Source organism: Euleptes europaea, chromosome 3, assembly GCF_029931775.1.
Source record: "Euleptes europaea isolate rEulEur1 chromosome 3, rEulEur1.hap1, whole genome shotgun sequence".
Lineage (NCBI taxonomy): Eukaryota > Metazoa > Chordata > Lepidosauria > Squamata > Sphaerodactylidae > Euleptes > Euleptes europaea.
The window spans coordinates 43,336,577-43,361,329 of record NC_079314.1 but is presented as its reverse complement, the minus strand read 5'-3'; the positions used below and the strand labels follow the sequence as shown (position 1 = coordinate 43,361,329).

The following is a 24,753-nucleotide window of genomic DNA, read 5'->3' as shown; positions in this document are numbered from 1 at the left end:
AATCACTCAGTTACCTTTTAAAAAACCTATACTCTACTGTTAAAAACAAAACAAAAAAACCCAAACTTAAAAAATAAAAACAGCAAAGCAACAGCTTTATATTCATGCAAAATACCCTTGGAAACCAACATTCAATATTCACAAAGACATTTTTATTCACAAACTTTTCATCTGAACATTTTGGAGGACTTGGCTAGCAGTAAGTAACTGCTTGATTGATCAGAGGAATCATGACGTGGACGCCAACAACTGTGCAGCGAGGAATGGATACTGAGTCTGAGATGAAAACCACCTCCACTGTTGCAGTATAAAACTCTCGAGAACCTTTCAGGATTATGTCGTTCCATTTTTTAATTCATTTCATGAACCTATCCAAGCTTAGCTGATGATCCATTCAGAGTACTTTTATCAGGAAAAAAATATATAATTCATCATAAGGCATTGTAAGTTATGGTGAAACCTCTGCAGATGCCTAGCCAATGTTCTCATTCAATGAAACCATTCTGGATGAAACTGAAGTCTATTCTGCATGTGACGTTGAAACAGACATTAATAATGCCAGTATTCTAAACAAGAGTGTGAAAATAAATGACAGGGTTTCCCCCAATCCTTACCAAGTATTGGTTTTACAGAATAAAGAGTGTAACTGATTCAAAGTGAAGATCAAATAAACAGAAATCATGGGGGGGGGAGAATTAAAGGGGAGCCCTTTACATAAAAGTCTTCAAAAATCACGAAAAACCACATTTCCTCAATAAAGCAGCACACATAGAATTCAGTTCCGATGACCTAGATGATGCAGCATCCACACACATCTACAGATCTGACACGCCAACATGCAGTCACGGTGGGTGCCTTCAGAGTCTTCCCCAAAGAAGGAATCAAGTAATGGGCATTGCCATTCATCTGCAGTCTGAGCAGACAGCCCCCCCCCCTTTTCCACACGGAAGGGCAAGGAGGCTAACATTTTGGCAGGATCTTGATTTGTTACCCAGGTTTTGGTTTCAACAGGGTCATAACTGGCAATGTCTGCTGCCAGATAACAGCCAGAGCAGGATCAGCTGTATTCCTACCATTGACCATAACGATGGGCTGAGTCCAGAGACCCCGCCACAGTCTCTTGAATCCTCCTGTAGCCAAACGACAACAACAAAAAATTCAGTATTAGCTGAAATGTTACTCAGAAGGAAAGAAGGTTAGGGGCTGTTTCTGGTGACATTTGTGACATCCTTATAGGGCTGATTCACAGGGACCACCCTTCTAAGTAGGTTCACTAAAACATTAATATCTAAGGAGATACAGCTCTTTCAGTTCCCTACAGATTACCTTATCAATGGACGCCGGTTGTGCCAAGGTCTTCTCACATCAGAGACCCAGCATCTGGTATCTGTCAAACACTACTTGCCACAACCTAACTGTGTCAATCTTCAACATGCAGTAAAGCAAAAAGGTAATTTCCTTGAAGCATGATTTTTGGTCTCAGTTGTTTTTCGGGGCTAAGTAGCTAAACATTTGCAAACTTAAATATGCATTGAAAAGTGATAGAACACATCACATAAAAACGTCACAAAAGAAAGACAAATTCACAGGCTTGTTGGAGTACTTCACAATAAATACATGCAGATATGCATGCACATTCAAAGAATAAAGAACCTCAAGACAAATCCATAGCTTCACAAACTACCACAGCGGATTGGGAAATAACATTATATGAATGTATGATGATGTATTACACTAAGTCAAACTAGCATTCCATTTAGCCCAGAATGATCTACTCAGATTGGGAGTGGCTCTTCAAAGCCTTTTCTTTCCAATGCTTTTTAGCTGGATATGCCAGTGAGTGAACCAGCAATCTACAACTAAGATATGCACCTCCCTCAGTGAAACAGTGCAGAACAAACCATGGATGGCCTCCATAGTAAACCAGATCCTCCCTACACTGGCAAACCAGATAACTTGAAAAAAGAAAAGCATGCTCTGGCCCTGGAGACCACCACCCTATTTATCAGAGAATGGGCCTAAAGACATAGACGATGGAGTCAGTCTGGCTGCATGAACTTTCTCAGGAGGAAACAACCTCAACCAGAGACCACCAGGCAGGGAGAGGAGGAGTTTCAGTGATGGCTCCACTCTCTGTACATGAGGAAAAAAACCCAGAAGGCCCAGAAAAAGACTGTAGAGAGATCTGCCCTAGCCTGTATTTTTTTTAACAAAGCCCTTATTTCACATGCTTTCCCTTTCTGCTGCTACGCTCATATTCATTGCTGCTGCTGCTGTGACAGAACACAACATGGTAACATGCTGGGGTGGGGAGGGGGAGAAATATCTTGAGGTAGTTTTTCATTAGACAGAAGTAGCATTCATTAAAGAAGAGGCTGGAAACCCTTGCCATACATAGTCAGGGAACTACAAGAAGTATCTCAGCTGTGCCATAGTGCAGACCACAGCATGGCTCCTTTAATCCTGCAAAACTACCCCCAGGAACTTGACAATTCAGACACACACCTTACCTACAGGACTTATGCCTTCAGTCTGCCCAGATCCTTGCCCGAGTATAAATCTTAAATTCCTTAGAGTTGTCACAGTGAGCTAGCCATGGTCCTGACTGAGACTTCCAAGTCTTGAATCTAGCCACATCTTGCTACTAAATTCTTAACCCATACCATTTTTTTGCAATCTAAAATGGCCTGCAGATCCACTATCTGCCCTTAGGAACAAATATACAGCACTGATGCAAAGTCCTGGATATTTGCCTCAATTGATCAAGTGATGGTTCCCCAAGGCTATTTCAGATAGGGACAGCAGTATAAAAGGAAGGCACTTTCATGTGGGGATCCTGATCTGAACCAGACCTTCATCCCATATGTAGTTTTTAACAGGGGGAAAAATGCTGCAAGCCTGTTCATAGAATTTCCAGTGTCATGTATAGATCTATCCTCAACTAACCAAGGTCCTGCCCCCTGTCTGAAACAGGATATTATAATACATTCCATTGAGATGTCACTGAAGCACCTAACAGTTGCATTTCTAGAAAACAAGCATTGGAAGGGAAGATGGCGTCGGCATGTTAACAGCTAACAGAAAGAGCTCCCGAATTACAAGAGATTTTACCTCTTATAATTTACCTTAAATGGACCGAGATGCCAAAGGGAAAAAAAGAACTCGGAATAGCCCAAGCAGTTACACAGGAGTGCATGAATCTGGCAAGGCAGATAAACAGGTAAGGACTGATGCCTTTCTGCCCATTACAGAAGCGGAACAGAATAAGACTATATTGACCTCAAGTAATCTGTTAGAACAAGATTACAGAGAAGACAGAGAAGTCAGTATGTTGGGAAATGTCTTTAGCCCCTCCCAAAGTTTAAAGCCACAGTTGTACCAAGAAATTTGCATGATGTCTGCTGAAACAATGAGTATTATATTACAGTGGCTAAATGAAATTGCAGCCAAAGTAGGCAGCATACAGAAAAACCTTGAATTGCACTGCTCCACTCCATACTTTCAAGGGGTTAAAAGGACAGTAAATCAGGCATACGTCAGCAATCAGGTAATGCTAGCCAAAACCCCGGAATTAACTAGCTCTTGTCGAATTTTGGGGAAAAAATCAAATAATGCTGGAAATTCATTATAATGCACAAGGATGGATCAACCGAAGGGCCATTAAGACTTCCCTATCTCAACTATTAAACTGTCAATATGGAAAAATAGACTTGGAAAGGTTTTATTTCCTGCCCAGCTTCAGAAACACCAAATGATTATTTATGACTTTTAGTAAACCAGCTCTCCCTGCTAGGCTGTTTCAAATGAGTGACTATTTGTGGCGAACCCACTTTATTCACCTGGTGAGGGTTTTTAAAGATGAGATAGTGCAGGACTTGATTACGGGAAGAACAGTCATGGGTAAGGAAATAAAAACAAACACACATAGTGAAAGCAATAAAGCTGTCAACAGCAGCAAGAGAGATGACTCGCAACATTCAGGTTTCTTTCAAAAGAACTTATGGAATTAGAACTCACTGATATGAGAATTTTTTTTAGCAAATATCAAATCAGCAATTACAGTCCAAGGCACAGGGGTCCTGGAGCCAGAAATACACCACCAATTCAACATAACTAAAAATCCCTTAGCAAGAAGATCACAAGCTCATCTACATGACTCCCTCTTAAGTGGCAGTGAGGACACTGACGGTAATGTTAGCTCTACGCCAACAATTTTCAAGGAGAGCACAAAACTCCAGGCAGCAGAAAATCAACCAAAGTCAAATTGTGGCTTACAGAACTTCTATGGGGCCCAGACTAATGCAATTGGGCCCCAGGAAACCTTGGAGGTACAGATCAATTTACCTACACAGAAGGTCCAGTTTCCATTATTACAGCCTTGGCAGGGTAAAGTAAATGCTGCCCCTCACGGGCAAGAAATTGGATAGATGCTCGCTAACGACCCACATTTTGCAGTCCACACATCCTTAATTCATGCGGTGCCTATGTTGGAACAAGGTGCCTCGCGAGCCCCGCTTGAGGAAAAGAGACACCTGACAGCTAAGTAACCAGCACAAGGTCACCCTCCTAACTTGGAATGTGGCCGGGTGGGCAGCATCTGCTAGAGATACGTGCTTTACTGACTTTATCGCACGATACAACATACTACTGATACAGGAAACATGGGCCATGGATGTTATATCATTAAACGGATACCATGCATTTTCAATAAGTGCTGAACCTGGGAGGAAATATGGGTGAGCGAAGGGAGGCTTGGGGATTTTCATCTCTATGGCATCAACACTTCATTAAGGCCCCTCCCCACTTTTAAGACTTATGCCATGGCTATCCTGCTTCATTTCAATGAGAAGGCTCTCTTAGTAATAAACGTTTATATGCCTCCAATGAGACAGAAATCTGTGATTAAGGCCCTGTGGGGGGAGTTGGAAAGTTATGTGGCAGACCTTATACTCCAATACCCAAATGCATTGGTGATCCTAGGAGGTGACTTTAATGCCAGGTTAGGCCCAAACTATCAGGCTCTTTATGCGAGGTATAGCTGTCCCCCCCCGATTGGGAAACCGATGGACCACTAGCAACTCGCACTTCAAAAGACCCAACTTCAAATTACACGGGTCTCTGCTTGGCACAAATGACCTTCAGATTAAACCTTCACATACTAAATGGCTCTATTGAAATGGACCATCCAGCTCAATATACTTTTCTCTCTGGAACTAGACTGAGTGTAATTGATTACATCATTGTCTCGGAGGAAGTTATCCCGTATGTCAGGGCCATGGAGGTCATTCCAAGGTTTGAGAGTGACCATTTCCCAATTCTACTCCATATAAAGGAGTTCACCCAGAGGGTTACAGCTGGCACTTAAAATAAAGTTTGAATCTGCTTTTCACACACCAAAATCCCTCCCCAACTAAACATAGTTTAGTTGATTTATATGAAAATTAAAATGAAGAAAGCATCCAGAATCTGGGATTCATAGGGAAAGTAGAGATGGCCAAGTCAAGATAATGAATAAAAATATTAGAAAAATACAAGGAACTCAAGATAAGGAACAAGATTAACCCAAATAAATAAACTCTGCTTAACTTTTACTCTTCTTTTGGAATGACTATCAGGAAGGCATACGCATGGAGAGTGTTATTTCAGAACTGTCATCCACATGTGTGTTTTTTCCCAGAGAAAACAAGGCCATAGATACGACTGAATCCAATATAACATTTCTCACGAATATGGAACCAAATAAAACAATTCAGAAGTATCCTTCTGTTGCCCAAAGCTATGTTAGAAGAGTTTGAAGCTCATCCTCTTGTGAACAAACTTCAAGGGTCTTTTGAAATGTCGAGAGCTGAACACTACCTCTTTTTCTTCTTTGTCCATAATAGAATATTTGCAACCCAATACTAAAATACAAACTGATACTGCTTATGCTTCATGCCTTTGTTATATCTGAAAGTGGCAGGTTATTATACCTATTTATTATTTACTTTATTAAATCCCACCTTTCTCCCCAATGGGGGCCCAAAGCAGCTTGTATTGTTCTCCGCTCCTCCATTTTATTCTAACAACAACCCTGTGAGGTAGGTTAGGCTGAGATTGTGTGACTGACCCAAGGTTACCCAGGAAGCTTCCATGGCAGAGTGGGGATTTGAACCTCGGTCTCCCAGATCCTAGTCCAACTCTTAAACTACTATACAATGCTATCTATCATGATTGAGATTCTCTTTACTATGCCAATAAAGGTGTCTGAATCTGATTGAGATTCTCTCTCTCTCTCACGTGAGTATTAATTGTATAAGTGGGTACTGTTTAATTTTGGTACTTGTGTTTTGTATTTTGGATACAGGAAATTTCTTTTAAAAGCAAAGCTAATTGAACTATCAAAGACCACAGTGTGTGTTCTCCCCTACTATTGAACTTAGTTCCAATGATCCCACAGCAATATGCACATTATCTATCAATACTAACTGCTCCAAAATATTGCTATGTATTTATGCTGGCAAGATTTAACGTGCTGCCATCTGCACTCTTGACAGGAAGATACAATAACATTACATTTAATCGTGAGGACTGACGGAAGAACTACTGTATCTGTGGTTAAGTTTCTGTTCTCTGTAATGAACGTAAGAGGTGAGTGAATGTGCTGTGTGCACTCTACTCAAATTCTAACCCTTAAAATATTAGTCATTTTAAGATGAATGGTGTATTCTAAGATTTTATATAGGTAAGTATTTTTACAAAAGCGTCTTTTTTGCTTCAGAATGGCCTGTGGGCTGTAATAAAAACTGAACTGAACCCACTCTTCAGTACGGATGAGCAGATTCCCACAGTTCTGCTCCTTTATTGTTCCTGGATTTTGGCCTGCACTGCATTTTGCTCATCCCTAATTACAGTCTGATAAGGAAAAGCTCTAAAATTAATTCAGGAATCGGAGTACGTGCACTTTGCAGTATGATGTCAATTCCGTTGGTTCATTGGCATCTCCCTCCTGCTGTGAATTACAGGTGGACATGGCAGACATCAGGAGAGAAAGCCAGAGGGCTTCAGTACAAAAAGAAGGGGGGGACCCTACTTGAAATCTTGTTTCCCTTATTTTCCTCATCTCCCCACCCCAGTGCTCCCCATCAATGAGGTAGATATGATGACACAGGGGTGGAGGAGGGAAAGGTGGAATTTTTTTTGGGCTTGGGTGGTAACTCTAAGCCAGAGTGGGATGTAGCGGCTAGGGTGGCTTTTCTCACTTTAAAGCAGGGCTTCCCAGGCCGCTGCTCTGGACGCATCCTTACTACTTCCAATCCAAAATGTACCTTTCTCCCCTAGGGTCGAGATGCGGGGAAAAAAGATTATGCAGTTTTGAAACAAGTTGGATGATCCTAACACAGCTTGCCTGAAGCGAGGGGAGTGGAGGAAGAATAACATCTTAGCTAGCATGCTATTTGCTGACTCGCATGCCTGTTGCTTCAGTCTCAAAGCCAGGCGTGCACAGACGCTCAAGGATTTGCAGAACCCTTGGCATTCATACCTCGTTTCCTTCGTCCCACATCAGGCATCATCACAGGCAATAAGCAGATCTGCCTATATTCAAGACCCTCTTGGCATGCAGCAGCCACACTGTCTAGGGCACATTCTGAAGGCACACGACAGAACAAAGCTATGGAGGTCCAAACTCTGAAGGCACATGATAGAACATCTGAAGGCACACAACAGAACATACCTACTGAGGTCCAAACCAGCCAGCAGTCGGATGGGAGTCCACTTAGAAATGCCACATAAGCTGCTTTGAGCTTCACAGAGGAAGTCAGGATTTAAATCACAGACATGTATAACGTTTTGACGGCCATCAGTACTGACTTCCAGCTGCAACTGCCATGCACTGAGATGGCCATAGACATGCTAATACCACAAGCAGAACTAGGGGACAGACTGGTTTTTGCATGCCATTACAGCTATGCATAAAGACAAGACCGGTTCTGGGGACTGTGTAACCCCAAGCAAGATACCCACCATCTCCTCCTGGGTCAAGCTGGTGGCCAAGCAAGCCCAGGAGGAGAGGCAAGTCACTCCCTGCTAGTGACAACTGGGAGCGAGCTGAATCCCTGTGACACATCTGTGCCTCCTCACTGGGGTGCCCCAAGCCATTGCATGAATGGCTTGGCTGGAGAACTAGCCTACCTACAGTGTTGGTCCATGCTGAGTTTCATAGACAGATATGGACACAGGGCAGGATGATCACTGCACATGAGATTTGCAACTAGAATGCAGCATATATTGGCCAACATTCTAGGTACTAATCCAAATCCTGTGGCAGATGAGCAGGTACATGCTCTGTGTGCATAAACCTGACTCATCCTATGTTACCCCCCACACCCACACACACACATTTAAAGGGGAAAACTGTGTAGACTTTGTATCAGAAACATCCACAAATTAAATGTAGAGGAAGCACATTTGTAGAGGAAGAAGCACATTTGTTCCTTCACTAAGGTACCTGAATCATGTCCAGGTAAGTGTATGAATTAACTTTTTAAATCTACTTTAAAGGTGAGTTCTGCTTTGCTTCACACAGCTGCAGTGCAATCTCTGAAGGTACTGAGAATATGAAAAGAAGGAGGTGAGCTTTTTCATCTGGACCTTGAATGCTCCAAGTAACAGGAATCTTTCCCTAGATTTAACAGCCATTGGCTATTTGTCTGCCATTTCACACTTTAAAAGAGGGGGAAATGAAGATTATTTTTTCTTGACAGGAAACAGGAATCTATTTCACAGCACTATAAGCGAATCAGACTGAGGACCTTCAAGGATGAACAACCAGTTATGCCAATGTGTCTGTTTGCCAAACACCTGTCCATCGGTTAACATGGCAAGGAGACTTGTGAGGCACTAGGGAGATCTGTGCAGTCTTCAAGCAGAACTTTCCTCTAGTAACTATTTGTTACTTTGCTAAACTGGGAATTTAGGAAGAAGTAATACCGATGCACACACTTCCATGATTCTAGACTTCTTCCATTCATCAAAAGCAGCGCTTGCTTACAAAGTGGACTGGAGATCCAGATATTTACCACGGGATAGGACCTACCCAGTAGGTGTTCAGACCATTAAGCCTACATATGTGTAAGCTAGCTGACTTACTCTGATGTTAATTCTCTTTATGGATAAGTCTCTTGAATAAGTTGGAAGTAAGCTACATAGGAGCCCCGTGGCTCAGAGTGTTAAGCTGCAGTACTGCAGTCAAAAGCTCTGCTCACGACCTGAGTTCGATCCCGACGGAAGTCAGTTTCAGGTAGCCAGTTCAAGGTGGACTCAGCCTTCCATCCTTCTGAGGTTGGTGAAATGAGTACCCAGCTTGCTGGGGGTAAAGGAAAGATGACTGGGGAAGGCACTGGCAAACCACCCCGCAAACAAAGTCTGCCTTGGAAACGTCGGGATGTGACATCACCCCATGAGTCAGGAATGACCCGGTGCTTTGGTATTTCTACCAAAGGAGTCAAGGGCAGCAGACACGGTTCACCTTTCTTCATTGTATCCTCACAACAACCCTGTGAGATAGGCTGAGAGAGAGAGGGAGGGGCTGGCCCAAGGTCACCCAGCAAGCTTCGTGACAGAGTGGGGACTCAAAAACCAGGTCTCCCAGATCCCAGTCCAACACTCTAACCACTAAATCCCACTGGCTATGTCATCACAGATAGGGTCGAATGACCAAATTAAAAAATGAGAGGCTACCACACAAACTCTTTGCACTGACAAAGAATCTCCCGTGCAGGGAGGAAGGCTTGCAAACTCCAGACCCATTCCCAGTCTCTCTGTGGAGAGACAGAACAGGCCCAATGCACTATTTCTCCTTTTCCCCAATAAAATAATACAGCAGGGTCCCCCCGCCCCGCATTCTCCACCCTCCCCGAGAATCCACTTAACATTGTTTTCTATGATATGCTAACAAAAACGCTAAACTTTGGAGAGAAAAAAAACACAAAATAAGAGAAAGGAACTGACCATCCACACCACATGAAAAGTTGCAGAAAAATGAAGAGAGGAGCAGACGTCATGGCAGAGGCACGACTCGTTGTGCATATAGGCTGATCCTATTAGTAACAGGCAAAGTAGCGAGGAAAGGAAAGGAAAGAAAACACAGAAAGAAACACATACAAAGATGAGATCCCATGCAGTTTGCTGGCTGTTAGCAGAGTTAATGTGAGAGCATTCACTCGAGAGCAAAGAGATTCACAGTGGGCACTGCAAAGTAAACTTAACCAAAACATTACACTGTTACGGTTACAGGAACACACAATTAACACACTGAAGAGCACACCAAGCCAGTGAGCAAGACTCCTTGTACTTTCACACACAACCAGACTTGTGTTGGTAGGTTGCCGAGATGGGCCAAGACTTCTTTCTCCCAATATTTTGCCAATTGCCTCTAGCATCCTAATTTTCTTAATGTGAATTCTTAAATTTAATGCTCCTTCTCTTGACTCCTAAATGTAATGCTCCAATGTGCTGTATGTGGCACATGTTGCTTTAAAATGAAATGAATCTATTCACATATATTTCTTGGCATTTCAAGAAGACTTTCTCTACCACTTAAGGGAGACTCAAACCGGCTTACAATCACCTCCCCTTCCCCTCCCCACAACAGACACCCTGTGAGGTAGGTGAGGCTGAGAGAGCTGTGACTAGCCCAAGGTCACCCAGCTGGCATCGTGTGTAGGAGTGGGGAAACAAATCCAGTTCACCAGATTAGCCTCCACCACTCATGTGGAGGAGAGGGGAATCAAACACCATGCTGGCTCTCTGTGTCTGGTTTTTCTTTCAAGGTTAACAGTGAACAAGGATTCTCAAAAGTAGGTACAAGGAAACCTTTTCCTCCTCCTCAAAACCAACAAACCCAGGCCTTGTTCAGTCGACAAAGATATACAGCTGCAGGTGGAACATCCATGTACATCCAGTGGCTTGGATCCACCAGAGCTTTTTTGCAGACAGAGTGGCTTCTACCCACAGACCATGACTTTCTTCAGTCCCCCATCCTGTCGCAGCCCAAAGTGCAGGAGAAGGAGGAAGGGAAGAAAGTCACACTCCCCAGGCAGAAAATGTTCTGTCTGCAGAAAGATCCCAGTGGATCCATCCCACTGGGTATATTTCTTTCTACACAAGGCCACTGGACTACTTGCTTGCAATCTCCTTGATGTGAATAAATCACTATTGGAAGGACAGTGTGTACCCATGCCATATTTTTTAGAAATCTAACCTTTTTGCAGAAATTATGGCATAAAGTAAGACCTTATTGTATGGAAGCTCTTAATTGTGCGAGCTTTCTTATCACTATACTACTTTCACATTTACACTATACTAGATTTGATAGAGATGAAATTGGCAATTTCCTCCAATTCCCCTTTCCTGCTGCAGACCTGCCTCGTGCCATTCCCTTATCCCCCCAGGACTAGCATTTTGTGAGGATCACTGGGCTGCAGTGGCAGAGGGGAAACAGGAAAGTTCCATTCTACCACTGGAAAACTTGGTCTGGATCAAACCCTTTGATCCAACCCTTTCATTGGAGGAAGAGATACTATAGTTGGAGGAAGCCTCAGTGGAGTGGCTGTTAAATTGTACATACATTTTGTATGCCTTTTTATATATGTTCCTTCATTATCTCCCATATTTTTCTTTTCTTGGTCTTGAAACAGAATAACCTCTGACTACTTGTGTGTGGGTTTGTCAATACACATGCACACTAAACGGTTGCACCTTTGCTAGGTTCCAGCAAATGTATTCTGGAAGAGTTTAATGGCAGTTCATCGTACTGGTGCTGATAGGATGTTGGTGTGTAATTCTACCAGTCCAGCAGCCAGATTTTCATACAAATATCTTTGCTAATATAACATCTGGATGTTACAAACACAATGGAAAGCCTAGACAGAATCAACTCTCTTGAGGGAAGGGAGGACCTCTCATGCCTGAAGGCAGCTGATCACTTAATCCAAACCACTGTAAACAGTGCAATCTGTCATGAATTGGAGAAAGCTGGGGGGAGGCGACCTATCTTGCATCAGCAAGGCAAAAAGAAAGGCCTCAGTGCTGCATGTTTTAAAATCAGCTTTTCAAAGGGTTGGATCTTATGGATCTGTTCCACTAGTGGCAGAGTTTTCCTCTGGCACAAGGTTCCTTTCCGGCATGAGGGGGAAGACTCCCGGTGCTGAAAGAAAGTACTACTATTAGTAGAAAGATCCACAGGATCCAAGCCAATTATTGTATGGACAAGAACCCCTGGAGATAGATGGTTACTTTCCCACCTGCAAGCACAGAGTGTCCCAGCTTCAGAAGACAAGCTTTCCTGCCTAACAGCAATATTAGGATTCTGTGTGAAAGTACAGTAATACCGGCAAAGGCAACTTAGAAAAAGCAGCTAAATTCATGTTCATCATGGCAACACTTGAAATAGAGTGAACTATAGTCCAGAGTCAAAAGTATGAGCAATGAGAGAGAGGTTACAGCAGTCAGGCACTTAAAGGTGCAAACTACTCTCAATATTTCCGATGGATGGGAAGGCTCCTCTTCCATCCCGAGGAAGGCCAAAGCTTACCGCAGCATCGTCGTCAAAGCAGACATCCGGTCCTTTTCTGTATCTGGGCTGCTGAACCATTTCACAGGGGTTAGGCCCTTCATCTAAACTTTGGTTAAGGAATAGGGATAATAGACTGACACATTTGTTTGTGTGTAAAGTGCCTTCAAGTTGCAGCCGACTTATGGCAACCCCTTTTGGGGTTTTCATGGCAAGAGACTAACAGAGGTGGTTTGCCAGTGCCTTCCTCTGCACAGCAACCTTGGTATTCCTTGGTGGTCTCCCATCCAAATACTAACCAGGGCTGACCCTGCTTAGCTTCTGAGATCTGACGAGATCAGGCTAGCCTGGACCATCCAGGTCAGGGCGACACATTTGTTTACGCTTCATTTAATAATACTTATTTAAATATCGATTTACAAATTATGGGTTTTTAAAATTCATAAATGATCTAAACCTGTAGATAAAAACAAAAAGCAGTTAAATTGTGGAACTCGCTGCCCCAGAATGGAAGGCTTGTTCATGGAAGAGAAGGGTATTCATGGTTGCTAGTAAAAATGGATACTAGTTCTAATGCATACCTATTTTCTCCAGCATCAGATGAGCATGCCTATTATATTGATGCTGTGGAACACATACAGGATGCTGCTGCAGTTGTCTTGTTTGTTGGCTTCCTAGAGGCACCTGGTTGGCCACTGTGTGAATAGACTGCTGGGCTTTATGGACCTTGGTCTGATCCAGCATGGCCTTCCTTATGTTCTCAGAATCTGAACTGCCAATGCAAGAGTCCAAGGTTGGAACCCAGCCCAATTGAGCTACTATGTACTTGGCAGGCTCAGACTTCCAAACCCTCTTTGGACATAGCAAGGAAGGGATCATCACCTTTGGGCATGGAACTGCCACACAGTGAAAAGGCTCTGGAATAGCCAGGCCTGGTATCCACTCTAATCTCTTGGCAATCTGCCCTTGCTTTCTACAACAGAACAGATTGCTGCTGTCCTTCATGTTCAGTTTTCAGATCATCCTTAGAGGATGAGTACACTCTTTACATCCAGATTTAATTATGGCTGTCACAGACAGACCTTGACTGAGGCAAACCTCTTGCATTTCTACCCTCCTCCCTCACATACAGAGCATGATTGAAGACTCCCTGGTTTCAGAAGCCATCTTGCCATGAGCCACACAAGCTGGTGCCAGGTCAAATTTCAATTTGTTTTATCCCTGCAAACTAGATGCAAGGGAATGAGGCAGCCATCACCACCTGATGGTAACTGGAGGTGTTTCACTGGGCAGAAAGCCTGTGGGTCAGAAGGGATGGAAGCAGCCCCATTTCAAAAGTATTTCGTGTTAGCAATATGTTCTCATTTTCAGACTTCCCTGGTAAGTAGAGGCCTTGTGTTTTGTGCTTTCTGGATTGCCTGGAAATACCTTAACTATTTTGAAGTATACCTTGCTCCCCATATTTAACAAGTGACTTCCAAAAGTTTCCCCTTTGGACATTTCTGGTAATTGATGTACTATGTGTTATTCAAATTTCAGCTTTTAGGGTGATCTGGAAGTATCTTTGAGGCTCGTTTAAATTCCTCGGTTTTGAGGAAAAGATATTCAATTGCCTGTCTTCAGGCTTTTCTCACAATTGAGATTACATACCAATTCAATTTTCTGTGCAATGTTGGAGTAACTTGACCATTTTGGGAGCCACTTTGTGCTCCTGATTTGATTTTCCAGTGAATGAACCAGTGAGGCTTATTCCCTTCCCATGGTCGAGTGGGAGGCACCCCTTCTTCCCACATGCATATCATCATAAACCACAGTGCGTTTTGTTTTGATTGTTTTCAAAGGTGCCAATGCTCATATATTAAGTTGTGGCTCCGTATTCACTTCCGTTTTGATCTTTCCACATTACTGCATGACATGCTAAGGGATTCCTATGTCTCCTCATGGTACCAATTCATTCGGCAAAAAATTAATTCCTTAGGAATTAATTTAGACTCACTAAATAATTGTGGTGAGTCTCAAATTTTCTTCACCATCCGGCAAAGAATTAGGGACATTGAAAACAGATCATAAATGCAGGCCCCGCTATGACATGTTCCCCCTGTTTCCACGGACTGATGATTTATATGCCCAGAGGTGCCCCCTACATACAAAACCTCACTAACTCCCTTCATCGGCGGGCTTTTATGCTCGCCAGATTTAACATGTTTCCCTCAGCAGTTCTCTCTGGGAGATTCCACAATATCCCATTTAGAGGCAGATTATGTAAATTTTGCCACCTCGAACTTGATTCTATAACTCACATCTTACTGATTTGCCCTTTTTTCTCCGGTTTAAGAAATCGTTGCATAGATCCAATCATATGAATCTCCCTGGCCCAGCGAATAGGACTACCCAACTATTACTAGCGGATAAGTCCCCCAACTCTACAGAAGCAGTTGCCGAATATTTGGGAAAATTTTAGCTACTGATTTTAACACTGACAAGTTACAGATGTGCCAATTGCTTGTGTTCTCTGGTGCCTATAGTGGAACTCTACTATTGTATTATATTGAACTTGATAAGTATTGTACTATTTTAACATGCTCTTTCTATGCTCCTTTTATGCCATGAAAGGTTTTTGACTTTGACTTTGATTAGGTTGCACCCATTTCCACCAATTGTCCCCTCAGGACTTGGGAGAGCCCCCCCCCCAAAGGTGCCAGTATTCCGTATCAGTGAGTACCACCACCAATAAAGCCAATAAATCCAAATTCAGGGCTTAATATGTGCCTTAAAAAAGGTGAGGAGATCATGCAAGTAGGATACTCATGGGGAGCACCTATATGCCATATATGAACCTGCTTTATACAGAGTCAACCCACTGGTCCAACAACCTCAATACTGTCTACTCTAACTGGTAGCGGCTCTCCTGAGATTTAGGTAGAGGTCTTTCACCTACTGCCTAATCCCTTTAATTCAACATGCTGGGGATTGAACCTGGGACTTTCTCCTTGCAAAACAGATGCTCTAGAATGAGAAGCAGCTCCTTCCCCACCCCATCCTTCCCCCAAGGATACATACAACCATGGTTTGGCTTGAGAGTCTGTGACTGGCTCAAGGTCAACCATGGTGAGTGGGAATGCAAACGCCAGCCTCACTGATATTATGCTAAAAATAACTACCGTATATACTCGCGTATAAGCCGAGTTTTTCAGCCCAAAAAAAGGGCTGAAAAAGCCGGCCTCGGCTTATACGCGGGTCAATACGGTAGAGGGGGAGGGAGGAGGGAGACGGGAACTTACCGCCGCCATCTTTTCTCTGCTGGGAGAGGCTTCCAGAGGCCCTCTGTGGCCGCGGGGAGGGCGCTCCGCCACCCCCGCCGCCTTCTCCCGGCCGGGAGAGGCCTCCAGAGGCCCTCTGCGGCTGCGGGGAGGGCGCTCCGCCGCCCCCGCCGCCTTCTCCCGGCCGGGAGAGGCCTCCAGAGCCCCTCTGCGGCCGTGGGGAGGGCGCTCCGCCGCCCCCGCCGCCTTCTCCCTGCCGGGAGAGGCCTCCAGAGGCCCTCTGCGGCCGTGGGGAGGGCGCTCCGCCGCCCCCGCCGCCTTCTCCCGGCCGGGAGAGGCCTCCAGAGACCCTCTGCGGCAGCGGGGAGGGCGTTCCGCCGCCCCCGCCGCCTTCTCCCAGCCGGGAGAGGCCTCTAGAGCCCCTCTGCGGCCGCGGGGAGGGCGCTCAGCCACCCCCGCCGCCTTTTCTCGGCGAGGAGCGGCCTCCAGAGGCCCCCTGCGGCAGCAGGGAGGCTGCTCCGCCACCCCCGCTGGGCCGCACCACTTCCCGCCGCCAGGAGTGGCCTGGGGGGGGCCTCCTGCAGCTGCAGGAAGGCCACCCCCGCCGGATCCGCCGCTTCCCACCGCCAGGAGCCCAGAAGGTAAGTCTGCGGGGGGAAAGGGGTTATAAGCCGACCCTCGGCTTATACGCGGGTGCCTAATTTTTCCCCATTTTTGGGGAGAAATTAGGCACCTCGGCTTATACGCGGGTCGGCTTATACACGGGTATATACGGTACTCTACATTATGTCATTTGAGAGGCAGAAGTGTGACATACTTTTGACATTCCTCCACTACACAAAGACTGTTACTGGAAAAGTGAGAGGATGGCACCCCGAGAGCTTCAGAATACTTTCTATTTTAATCCTTTGTAAGCAAATTCAAATCCAAAGTAATCTCCAGCTTCAAAGGATACCCGGCTTTTCTGCTTGCATGAGTGGTTTTGCATCACAGTAAGGGCACATCTGTTTGCTGTCGCTGATTATGAATACTAAGTTTGTATTGGAAATTTTTTCAGCATGAAACAGCCTGTGGGCATAAACAAAACACAGCATAAAGATGTCATGCTTAGTTAACAGAAAGGAGGAGGTAATCATCTTTGGGTATTTTCTGAGCACCAACAGAGCGCAACTTTAAAAGTCAATTGTTAAAGAGTCAATTGGCATGATTAGCACAGAAATGTCCCTTTGGGAAGTGAACTGGTCTTTGAGAGCCTGGTCCCACCAAATGAAACCCAAGAATTCTTCCCAGTCACAATGCATATGTATTCAGTTAATTTGCAGTTTACGGTCTACCTAATGCTGAATCTAACATTGCTCTGTGTTACTCTTATCACCATATATAACTTTCACACCAACCCTATGCTATTTCCAGAGTAGCAGCCACATTATTCTGCTGCAGTAAATCTACGTCTGAGTCTTGTACTACCTCAAGGACTAACAAAATATTATTCCAGCATCAGCATTTGTGAAATAGAACCCACTTTGTCAGATGCAATGAGTGAATTCTCACTAGGAATTATCCCTCCCTGTAAACCAGTGGATATTCTAGCACAAAATTTGAAGCCTGTGTTCTTACCCAAGTCAAATAGGAAACAACTATATGGCCTTCAGTGATTTATGCTCCATAAAATAATTTCCCCCTCTGTAAAAAGTGCAATAATTTTAATGCACTCAACACCATTGTTCAAAGATTACCTGACCTGCAAACTTCTGAAGTCTATTATGAATCAGAACAGCATATCCTATTATATACACATATGCATTCTATTTCAGAAAACTGTCTCAAACATTTTCTCTGGAGGAGTGGTGTGTGTGTGTATGTGTGTGAAGTGCCGTCAAATTGCAGACAACTTATGGCGACCCCATAGGGTTTTCCAGGCAAGAGACTAATAACCCATTCCTGAGCCTTGCGGCGGCCAGGGGCAACATAGCCAAGCCGCCACCGCAGTGCTTCCAAAGAGGTTCCCCGGCTGCTGCAAGGCTTAAAAAAGCCTTTTTCAAAGTTCAAAAAAGAAAACGGGGCAGTGATGTTGCGCCAGGAAAAAACTGGCGTAGCGATGCTGTTGGTCAAGGAGGCGTTCCTGGTCTGGAGGGGCTTTGGAAACTGACTACCATCAACTCCTCCCCTGGTAATTCCCTGGGAATGCCCCCCCATGCTGGCACCACATTTATCTTCTGGGAGACTGGACCCGGAGAGACTGTGGCATCAAAGGACAGGCGTGCAGCTCTGCAGCACCCAAGCGCCGACAGACCTTCCCTCACCACCAGCGTAAGTGCCTCTTATTTAAAAAAAGCATGGCAGTTTTGCAACGCAAAAGAAAAAGAAGCCCTACCTAGAACAGTTTATGCAATCTAGGATGCCATTAAATGATTTATCATCATTCTCAAAGAAGTACTGAGTTTGGACTGTTATGCAGCTCTGTTTGGATGGGATGGCACTGAAGTCTTCTTCCTCGACTTCCACTGTAAGAAAGAGAATATTTTCAGAGCTGGAAAATGCAAACGCAAAATTGACTTCTCTGGGTGGGGATCTTCTGCTGTAACACACTCAGTTTGTTACTGACCTGCACCAAGGAAACGTGGAAATGTCAGGCCCAAAAAGAGCTGCTGCAAGATAGACCTGTATTCACAAAACAAAACAAAAATATTGCACAGAGAAATAACATGGTAGTTATGGCCAACTGAAAAAAAGCTTATACTCCATGCAACTGCATAACTCCAGTAGCTCTTCCTCCTCTGAGTGCCATCAAAGGCATAGGGGGGATGCAGTACTCTGACCAGAGAGTGTTTAGAGGTAGCAATGAAGGTACTCAGGACTTGGAGCCTCCTCTCTGCGAGACCATCTCTCCCCCTATGCTATGTCATGACAGCTTCTCGCATCTCAGCAGGGTTTTCTGCAGGTGCCAACCTGCAAACAGGCAATATCAACACAATCAACTGCCCTTACACATGCCTTCCCTGTTGTGGCCCCCACCCTGTGGAATGGTCCAGGAAGGCTCCCACTTTCCTGGATTTACGCAAACTATGTAAAACTGAATTATTTAAGATGGTTTTTTCTATGCAGGTAATAGGGTAGCACTGTACAAGAAGATTCACAAAGTTACTTGGACAAATTAATAAGGACTGTGGTCTGTACTACTGTGTAGAGTTTGGAGTAAGTTGGATCTTACTATGTAATTTTGCATCATTTAAAGGGTCATGTTAACATTTATACTTTGCTTCAGTTCTGTTTTGTTTGTGTGTTTTTTAATTTCTGGTTGGTCCAACCCAAATAATATTTCATTGTTTTATTGACTGTCCCATCCTGTTGATTGTATTGAGTCACTCTGCATAATCCACCTAGAATCTCAGTGACATAGAAGGACTACAAATAGCATAAGTAATAAATAGTAATAATTCCTATTTTACCAGAGCTTGAAAGTAGAGGCTAGCATCTTAAACATACACAAGTCCTTTCCAATTTTTAACTCTGAAAACGTGTTACTGTCTTCATGGGAAATGGAAATATAATGGGGGATCCTTACACATTCTTCCCATGTGAATTTATTCCTAGATTTTGCAGTCCCAAATTGCTTGAATTTTTTAAAAAACGTTGATGCACTATTTTTTCACGTTTTCTTTCTAGGTTTGCAGCAGTCAATTGTGTGTGCACAGTTGCCACCGTTCCTTTTGCTCCTTTATATTTCTTTCCCTTCCAGGTTATTGATGTGCAAAATCACCTGTGGATATTTATGAAACACCATGCAAGAGGAGTCTTGATACCATAGGGCTACATTTCATCAATGAACATGTGTGTGATTGTGCGCATTGGTTATCCAAATGGGAACAATAGATAGGGATTAACAGATGGAACTGTCAACCTGCACAGGTACAGATTCTAGTTTTAGAAATTCTGCACATGAACCTGTAAAGAAAGCAGAACAGAATGAGGGTCAGAATAGACCCACAAGACAATAGTGGAGCAGCTATGGGGAAAATTCCAATAATCCCTGCTATACAGTAGCCTCCTGCTTTCTCTGCACTGATCCTTATTTAGTCTTTTTTCCAAGTAAATTTCTGTAATGGCTCCTCCACCCTCCAGATCCTCACATTACAAAACACACCTCAGCACAATGAAACTAGATCTCTGGGTTTGAAAAACCAATTGATTTCATGAATATGTAAATATAAAATACTGGTTTCTGAAAAACATGCATTGCTTCCCAAAATAACTATCCAAAGCAGAAGTTCGCTTTAACTGCAGAAACAAAGATCTTAATTTCCCTGTTTGCTCCACATAGCCAGGGATATTGGTGGAAAGGGCTGCCAAGTCTCAGCTGACTTATGGCAAGCCCATTGGGTTTTCAAAGCAAGAGATAAGCAGAGATGATTTGCCATTGCCTGCCTCTGCATTGCAACCTTGGACTTCCGTGCTGGTCTCCCATCCAAGTACTAACCAGGGCTGACCCTGCTTAGTTTCTGAGATCTGATGTGATTGGGCTAGCATGGGTCAACCAGATTAGGGCAGCCAGGGATATTGCAGATAGTTAAAATATTTTCAGTAGCATCTGGTAGAGTTTTTTTGGTATTTTTGCTATGAAAAGTATAATACAAAAACATAAAGACAGAAGAAGATATTACTATTTATCTAGCTGATTATTACGCTTGAACAGTTGGAATACTGCAGCCTTGGCGGAGGAAATTCACCTGCTTATGGGGTGTAACTAAGACAATGTTGTTCAAATGAGCAATAAAACTTACCCGGAAAAGTTCAAACTTACCAAGCAGCTGCAGAGGCCCACCATCCTAGGTGTAAAAGATCGGCAATTGTAGGCTAGAAAACAGAAGGGCATTCATGCAGTGTTATGAGAATTTCTAAACACAACCCAAGGTGAACACTGGTGGGGAAGGGCATGAGGATACTGACCACATATGCAGAGCGGAGACCAGCACCTTGCCGAGGTTCCTCTTCAGGGTCACACACCGACTGATAATCATAAGACTTGTTAAAGGCAAACAAGGACATATTGATGAGATTCCGCATGAGGCCAGGATCAATCTCGCCAAAGAATTTTCCAATCTAAATCAGAAAAAATATTAAAAACAAACTGAACAGATTATTTTTTTCTTCAATTTTTTGATAGTTTTTATGCAGGTACCCCTGCAGTCTGAGGCTAGAAGGTGGCCTTATTGGTCATGGCACCAAAACTATGAAACTCTCTACCCAGGGATATATGTTTGCCACTTCTATCATTGTATTCTGCCATTGGGTAAAGACTTTCCTGTTTTGTTTGATGTTCCCTCACTGACTCTAACTGCCCTCTTTCCTGTTCATGTATGTGTTTTAATTGTTTTTATCTATCTGTATATATGTACCTACAAGCAAGGACCTGCAAAGAACTTGTGAGGAGAGGGAATCCCATTCCCTCTCCTTGCAAGAGGATGAATGTCAAAAAGGGGGTGGTGGAGATGAAGTTAAGGGAGAGGGAATCCCACTACCTCTGCCTTTATTTCATCTCCACCACCCCCTTTTTGACATTCACCCTCTCTTTACTTCTGTCCCTAACTCCTATCTTTCAAACTGTCCTCTGTTGCCAGGTTGGCAAGGGGAGCAGCAATGATTCCCACGCCGCCCCTGCAGCTTTGTCAGCTGGTGGGGAAGGGAAGTGGTGACTCCTACACTCCCCTCCATTTTTGCGAGCTTAGGGGGGGCAGTAACAACTCCTGCCCCCCTGTCTCCTGCTCCTCTCCAGTTTTGCCACCTCAGTGGCTGAGGGGGGGCATAGAACAACTGCTTCTTCTCCTGCCCTCCTCCTCTTAGCATGGTGGCAGGTGATGTGGCACAAAAAACATTTCTTTTGGTGGCAAATGATATCCTGTGAACAGTCCTTTAATATAGTAATCAAAAACCTGATTTCAAGAGATGGTCATGGTGCAGGAAAACGAAGCCACTACTCAGGGCAACCTTCAGGGCAGGTTTTTGTGGGGGAGGGGTGATATCAGAGCCAGCCAAAGTATCAACCAAGGCGGCTCTTCTGAAGGAGATTGCTCATCCATGCGGGTGAGAGAGTCTTCTTTAGAAGCCCGATAAGCAGCTGTTAAAGCTTGTGCTTTTAGTTGGAGGGCATATCCCTCCTGACGGGACTGGGTCAGCCCCATCTTTTAAATGACTCTTCTGCTATGAAGACTAGTCTTTTGTTGGGTGATGTACCTGTAAAGTTGGTCAGACCAAGTTGGCTCCAATTACACAACCCCTACCTAACAAAACCAGTCAAAGATAGAAAAATGGGAGAAGGCTCAGAGCCATACATCTGAGCAAAGGCAAATAGTTGAAACCTGAAAAAGCCGAATATCTATTTGGCTTTTTGGGAATCACCTATTCGGCTTCGGGCAGATTCCCAGGTTTTGGTATTCAGCCAAAAATAAACCCGAATATTGCCAAAATGGGTAAATTTGGGTTTATTTTCTATTCAGGTTTACTTATATGCACAGCCCTAGACGTGACATTCTAGCAAGGTGAGAGATGGTAAACCATTGTCTTACATTGGCCAGAGCCATTAACATATGTAAGCAGCCTAGTATCCTGTGCTTGGAGCTTGATGGCTCATTCTTCAACTCCCTCCCTTCCTGCCAGCTCTCAGTTTGTAGCTGGGTTCCAACCCACAGACTGAGTGCAAGATCAGTGAAATATTAGTGCAAACTCTTGAGTGGAGGGTATTGTGAAGAAAAGCACCCTGCTTTCCCTCTTACTCTACATTGGTTCAGGCTTCAGGCCTAGTAATCTCTGATATTAAAACTCTGGGAATTAAACTTTGGGGCCTGAAACACAGAAACAGGCCTCTCACAAATAACAGTGGAATGTGCTTTCGGTTTTGGAAATACCCTTTGAAGGTCAGAGGACCGGAGATAACAGCTGCCCTGAATTTACAGCTAGGCATCAACTGTGGGGGCAGCTAGGAACGATTTATCTCCAAGGTAACAAATAGTGCGAATAAGTGTTATCTCTGTGTTTGAGTGCTTCCAGCTGGCTTGCATTTCTGCAGGATGCGAGTCAGCTCTTAACACCCGTGACCAGGGAGGACATGACGAATTAATTCTGGTTTAATTGGCCTTTCTGCTATCTCATTGGCTAAATGGCCATTGGCTCGTGAGATGGAGAATATAAAATGATCCACCTTCTAATCGGAATCATGGAGGTTGGGTGGTGCGCAGGCTCACCTAAAACCTTTCATCAAACTTTGTTTTGCCTCATAGAATGAATCTATGCTTGACTGAAGGAACCAGCATGCTGACATCCAGATGCTAACCTCTTGGACCTTGGTAACTTGTTGCATCACCTATGTGCTTTACCTATTTGCCTGATTTGCCTAACTTTATGCCAATTGCCTCTTCAACTGAAATGTGTAGTTAGAATACTGAAGCTTTGTTGGTTTTGTGCTGAAGGCCTCACGTAACTTTTGACTTTCGGTAAACGAGCACAAATCCTTAATAAATCTTATGCCTATTGATTTGAAGTGTCAAGTAATTTATGTGGGTTCCCAAGGCTGAATCTGAAGTGCCTGTGTGTGTTTTGACCACGCTATACTTGTGTAAACTCTTTTGGGAAGTGTGAACTGTCCGAGCTAGGTCTCAGTCTAGCGGGGAAAGTAACACACTGAATTTGGAGCCTGGCAGGGGTTGCCCTGAACTCTTGCCTGTAGGCTTAACGTTTGGCTCAGGGCTTGTGGCAGCTACTCATTGGACTTAGGGCGGAAGCCCGGAGTTTAATGTTTTGCTTTTTGGGAAACTTTTGACCAAACCAAAGCAGCCCAACTGGTGGAGGCTGGTTGGAGCTCTTTGACAGGTATTTCTCCACAGCATATTCAGTGGTATCCCCTTGCAGATGTAGTAGGTTTGCATGTGACCAGCCGTAAATAATGCATACTGAACATGTTAATTTGGTGATTATGGAAATTTGAAATCTTAAACAAATCTTGACAGTTGATACGGTTTACTATTAATATTTGTACTGTATTTGCTGGTCGTCGACCGTAATAAATACCTTTGCTTTGCTACTATGAAAGCATTCTTAATCTGAAGAGGTTTATACAATCTAACCTGCATCACACTGAAATCACACCCTTACCTCTTGTATATATTCCTCCCGATTTGACATCAAAAGAAATCCTCCATCATCAAGAATAACACAGTCAACATGCTACCAAAAAGAATGAGAAGAATGAGAAGGGATTGTTCTTACAGTCAGATGCATGCAGCTAAGTGAAAAACTGAGATCTTACAGAGGTTACAATCGTGATATATCAAGTCTCAGATGACCCAAGTCTCAGATGCCCCAAATAGACCTGAAGAGTTCTGGTATTCAGTGGTCCATATAACTGTTGAAATTTTAGGGACACTGCAACGGGTGATAAAGCTCATGTGGGCAGATTACTAATCTCTTCTGAGAAGTAGAAAAGAGCAAGAGTCCAGTAGCACCTTAAAGACTAACACAAATATTTTTCTGGCAGGGTATGAGCTTTCATGAGCTCACAGCTCACTTCTTCACTTCCCAACTCTTCTGAGAAGGCACCATCATCCTAGATTCAAACTGTCATTTGCTAATCTCCTCTTCAAATTGTGCAGGGAGCTGGTAGAGATGGAAAAAGTGGACAGTACCACAAGGCTATGTTCTAAGATACAAACTATGTGCAGTGGCTTTGATCGAACCTTTCTTGAACATTTTCTGGTTCATATATTGAAATTTTGTTTGCATTTTTTTTTGGGGGGGGGACATAACATAGGAGAAATAGACCAAAGTAGAAAAAGGCACACCTACAGCAGCAGTTGGCATGAGGGGGGATCCTGTAAATTAGTCCCACTGACAGTGAAGCTTTCCTCTGGCAGGAGGAACATTCCCCTGACATGACAGTTTCTCTTGTCAGTG

At 43.9% G+C, this 24,753-nt stretch overlaps 1 protein-coding gene across 1 annotated transcript in view; it reads right to left on the bottom strand.

Moving 5' to 3' along the window:
• Positions 1-707: 707 nt before the first annotated feature.
• The window catches only part of CACNA2D1 (calcium voltage-gated channel auxiliary subunit alpha2delta 1), a 437,349-nt gene continuing 413,303 nt past the window's right edge, over positions 708-24,753 (bottom strand). Inside the window, exons 32-40 of the mRNA XM_056846470.1 lie at positions 23,956-24,027; positions 20,758-20,910; positions 20,612-20,664; positions 18,416-18,471; positions 18,185-18,314; positions 16,766-16,878; positions 12,572-12,654; positions 9,988-10,076; positions 708-1,130 (exon numbers count right to left, since the gene is read on the bottom strand). Of these exons, the coding sequence (XP_056702448.1) occupies positions 1,070-1,130; positions 9,988-10,076; positions 12,572-12,654; positions 16,766-16,878; positions 18,185-18,314; positions 18,416-18,471; positions 20,612-20,664; positions 20,758-20,910; positions 23,956-24,027 (810 nt within the window). The 3' untranslated portion in view covers positions 708-1,069. The remainder of the gene's footprint in view (positions 1,131-9,987; positions 10,077-12,571; positions 12,655-16,765; positions 16,879-18,184; positions 18,315-18,415; positions 18,472-20,611; positions 20,665-20,757; positions 20,911-23,955; positions 24,028-24,753) is intronic.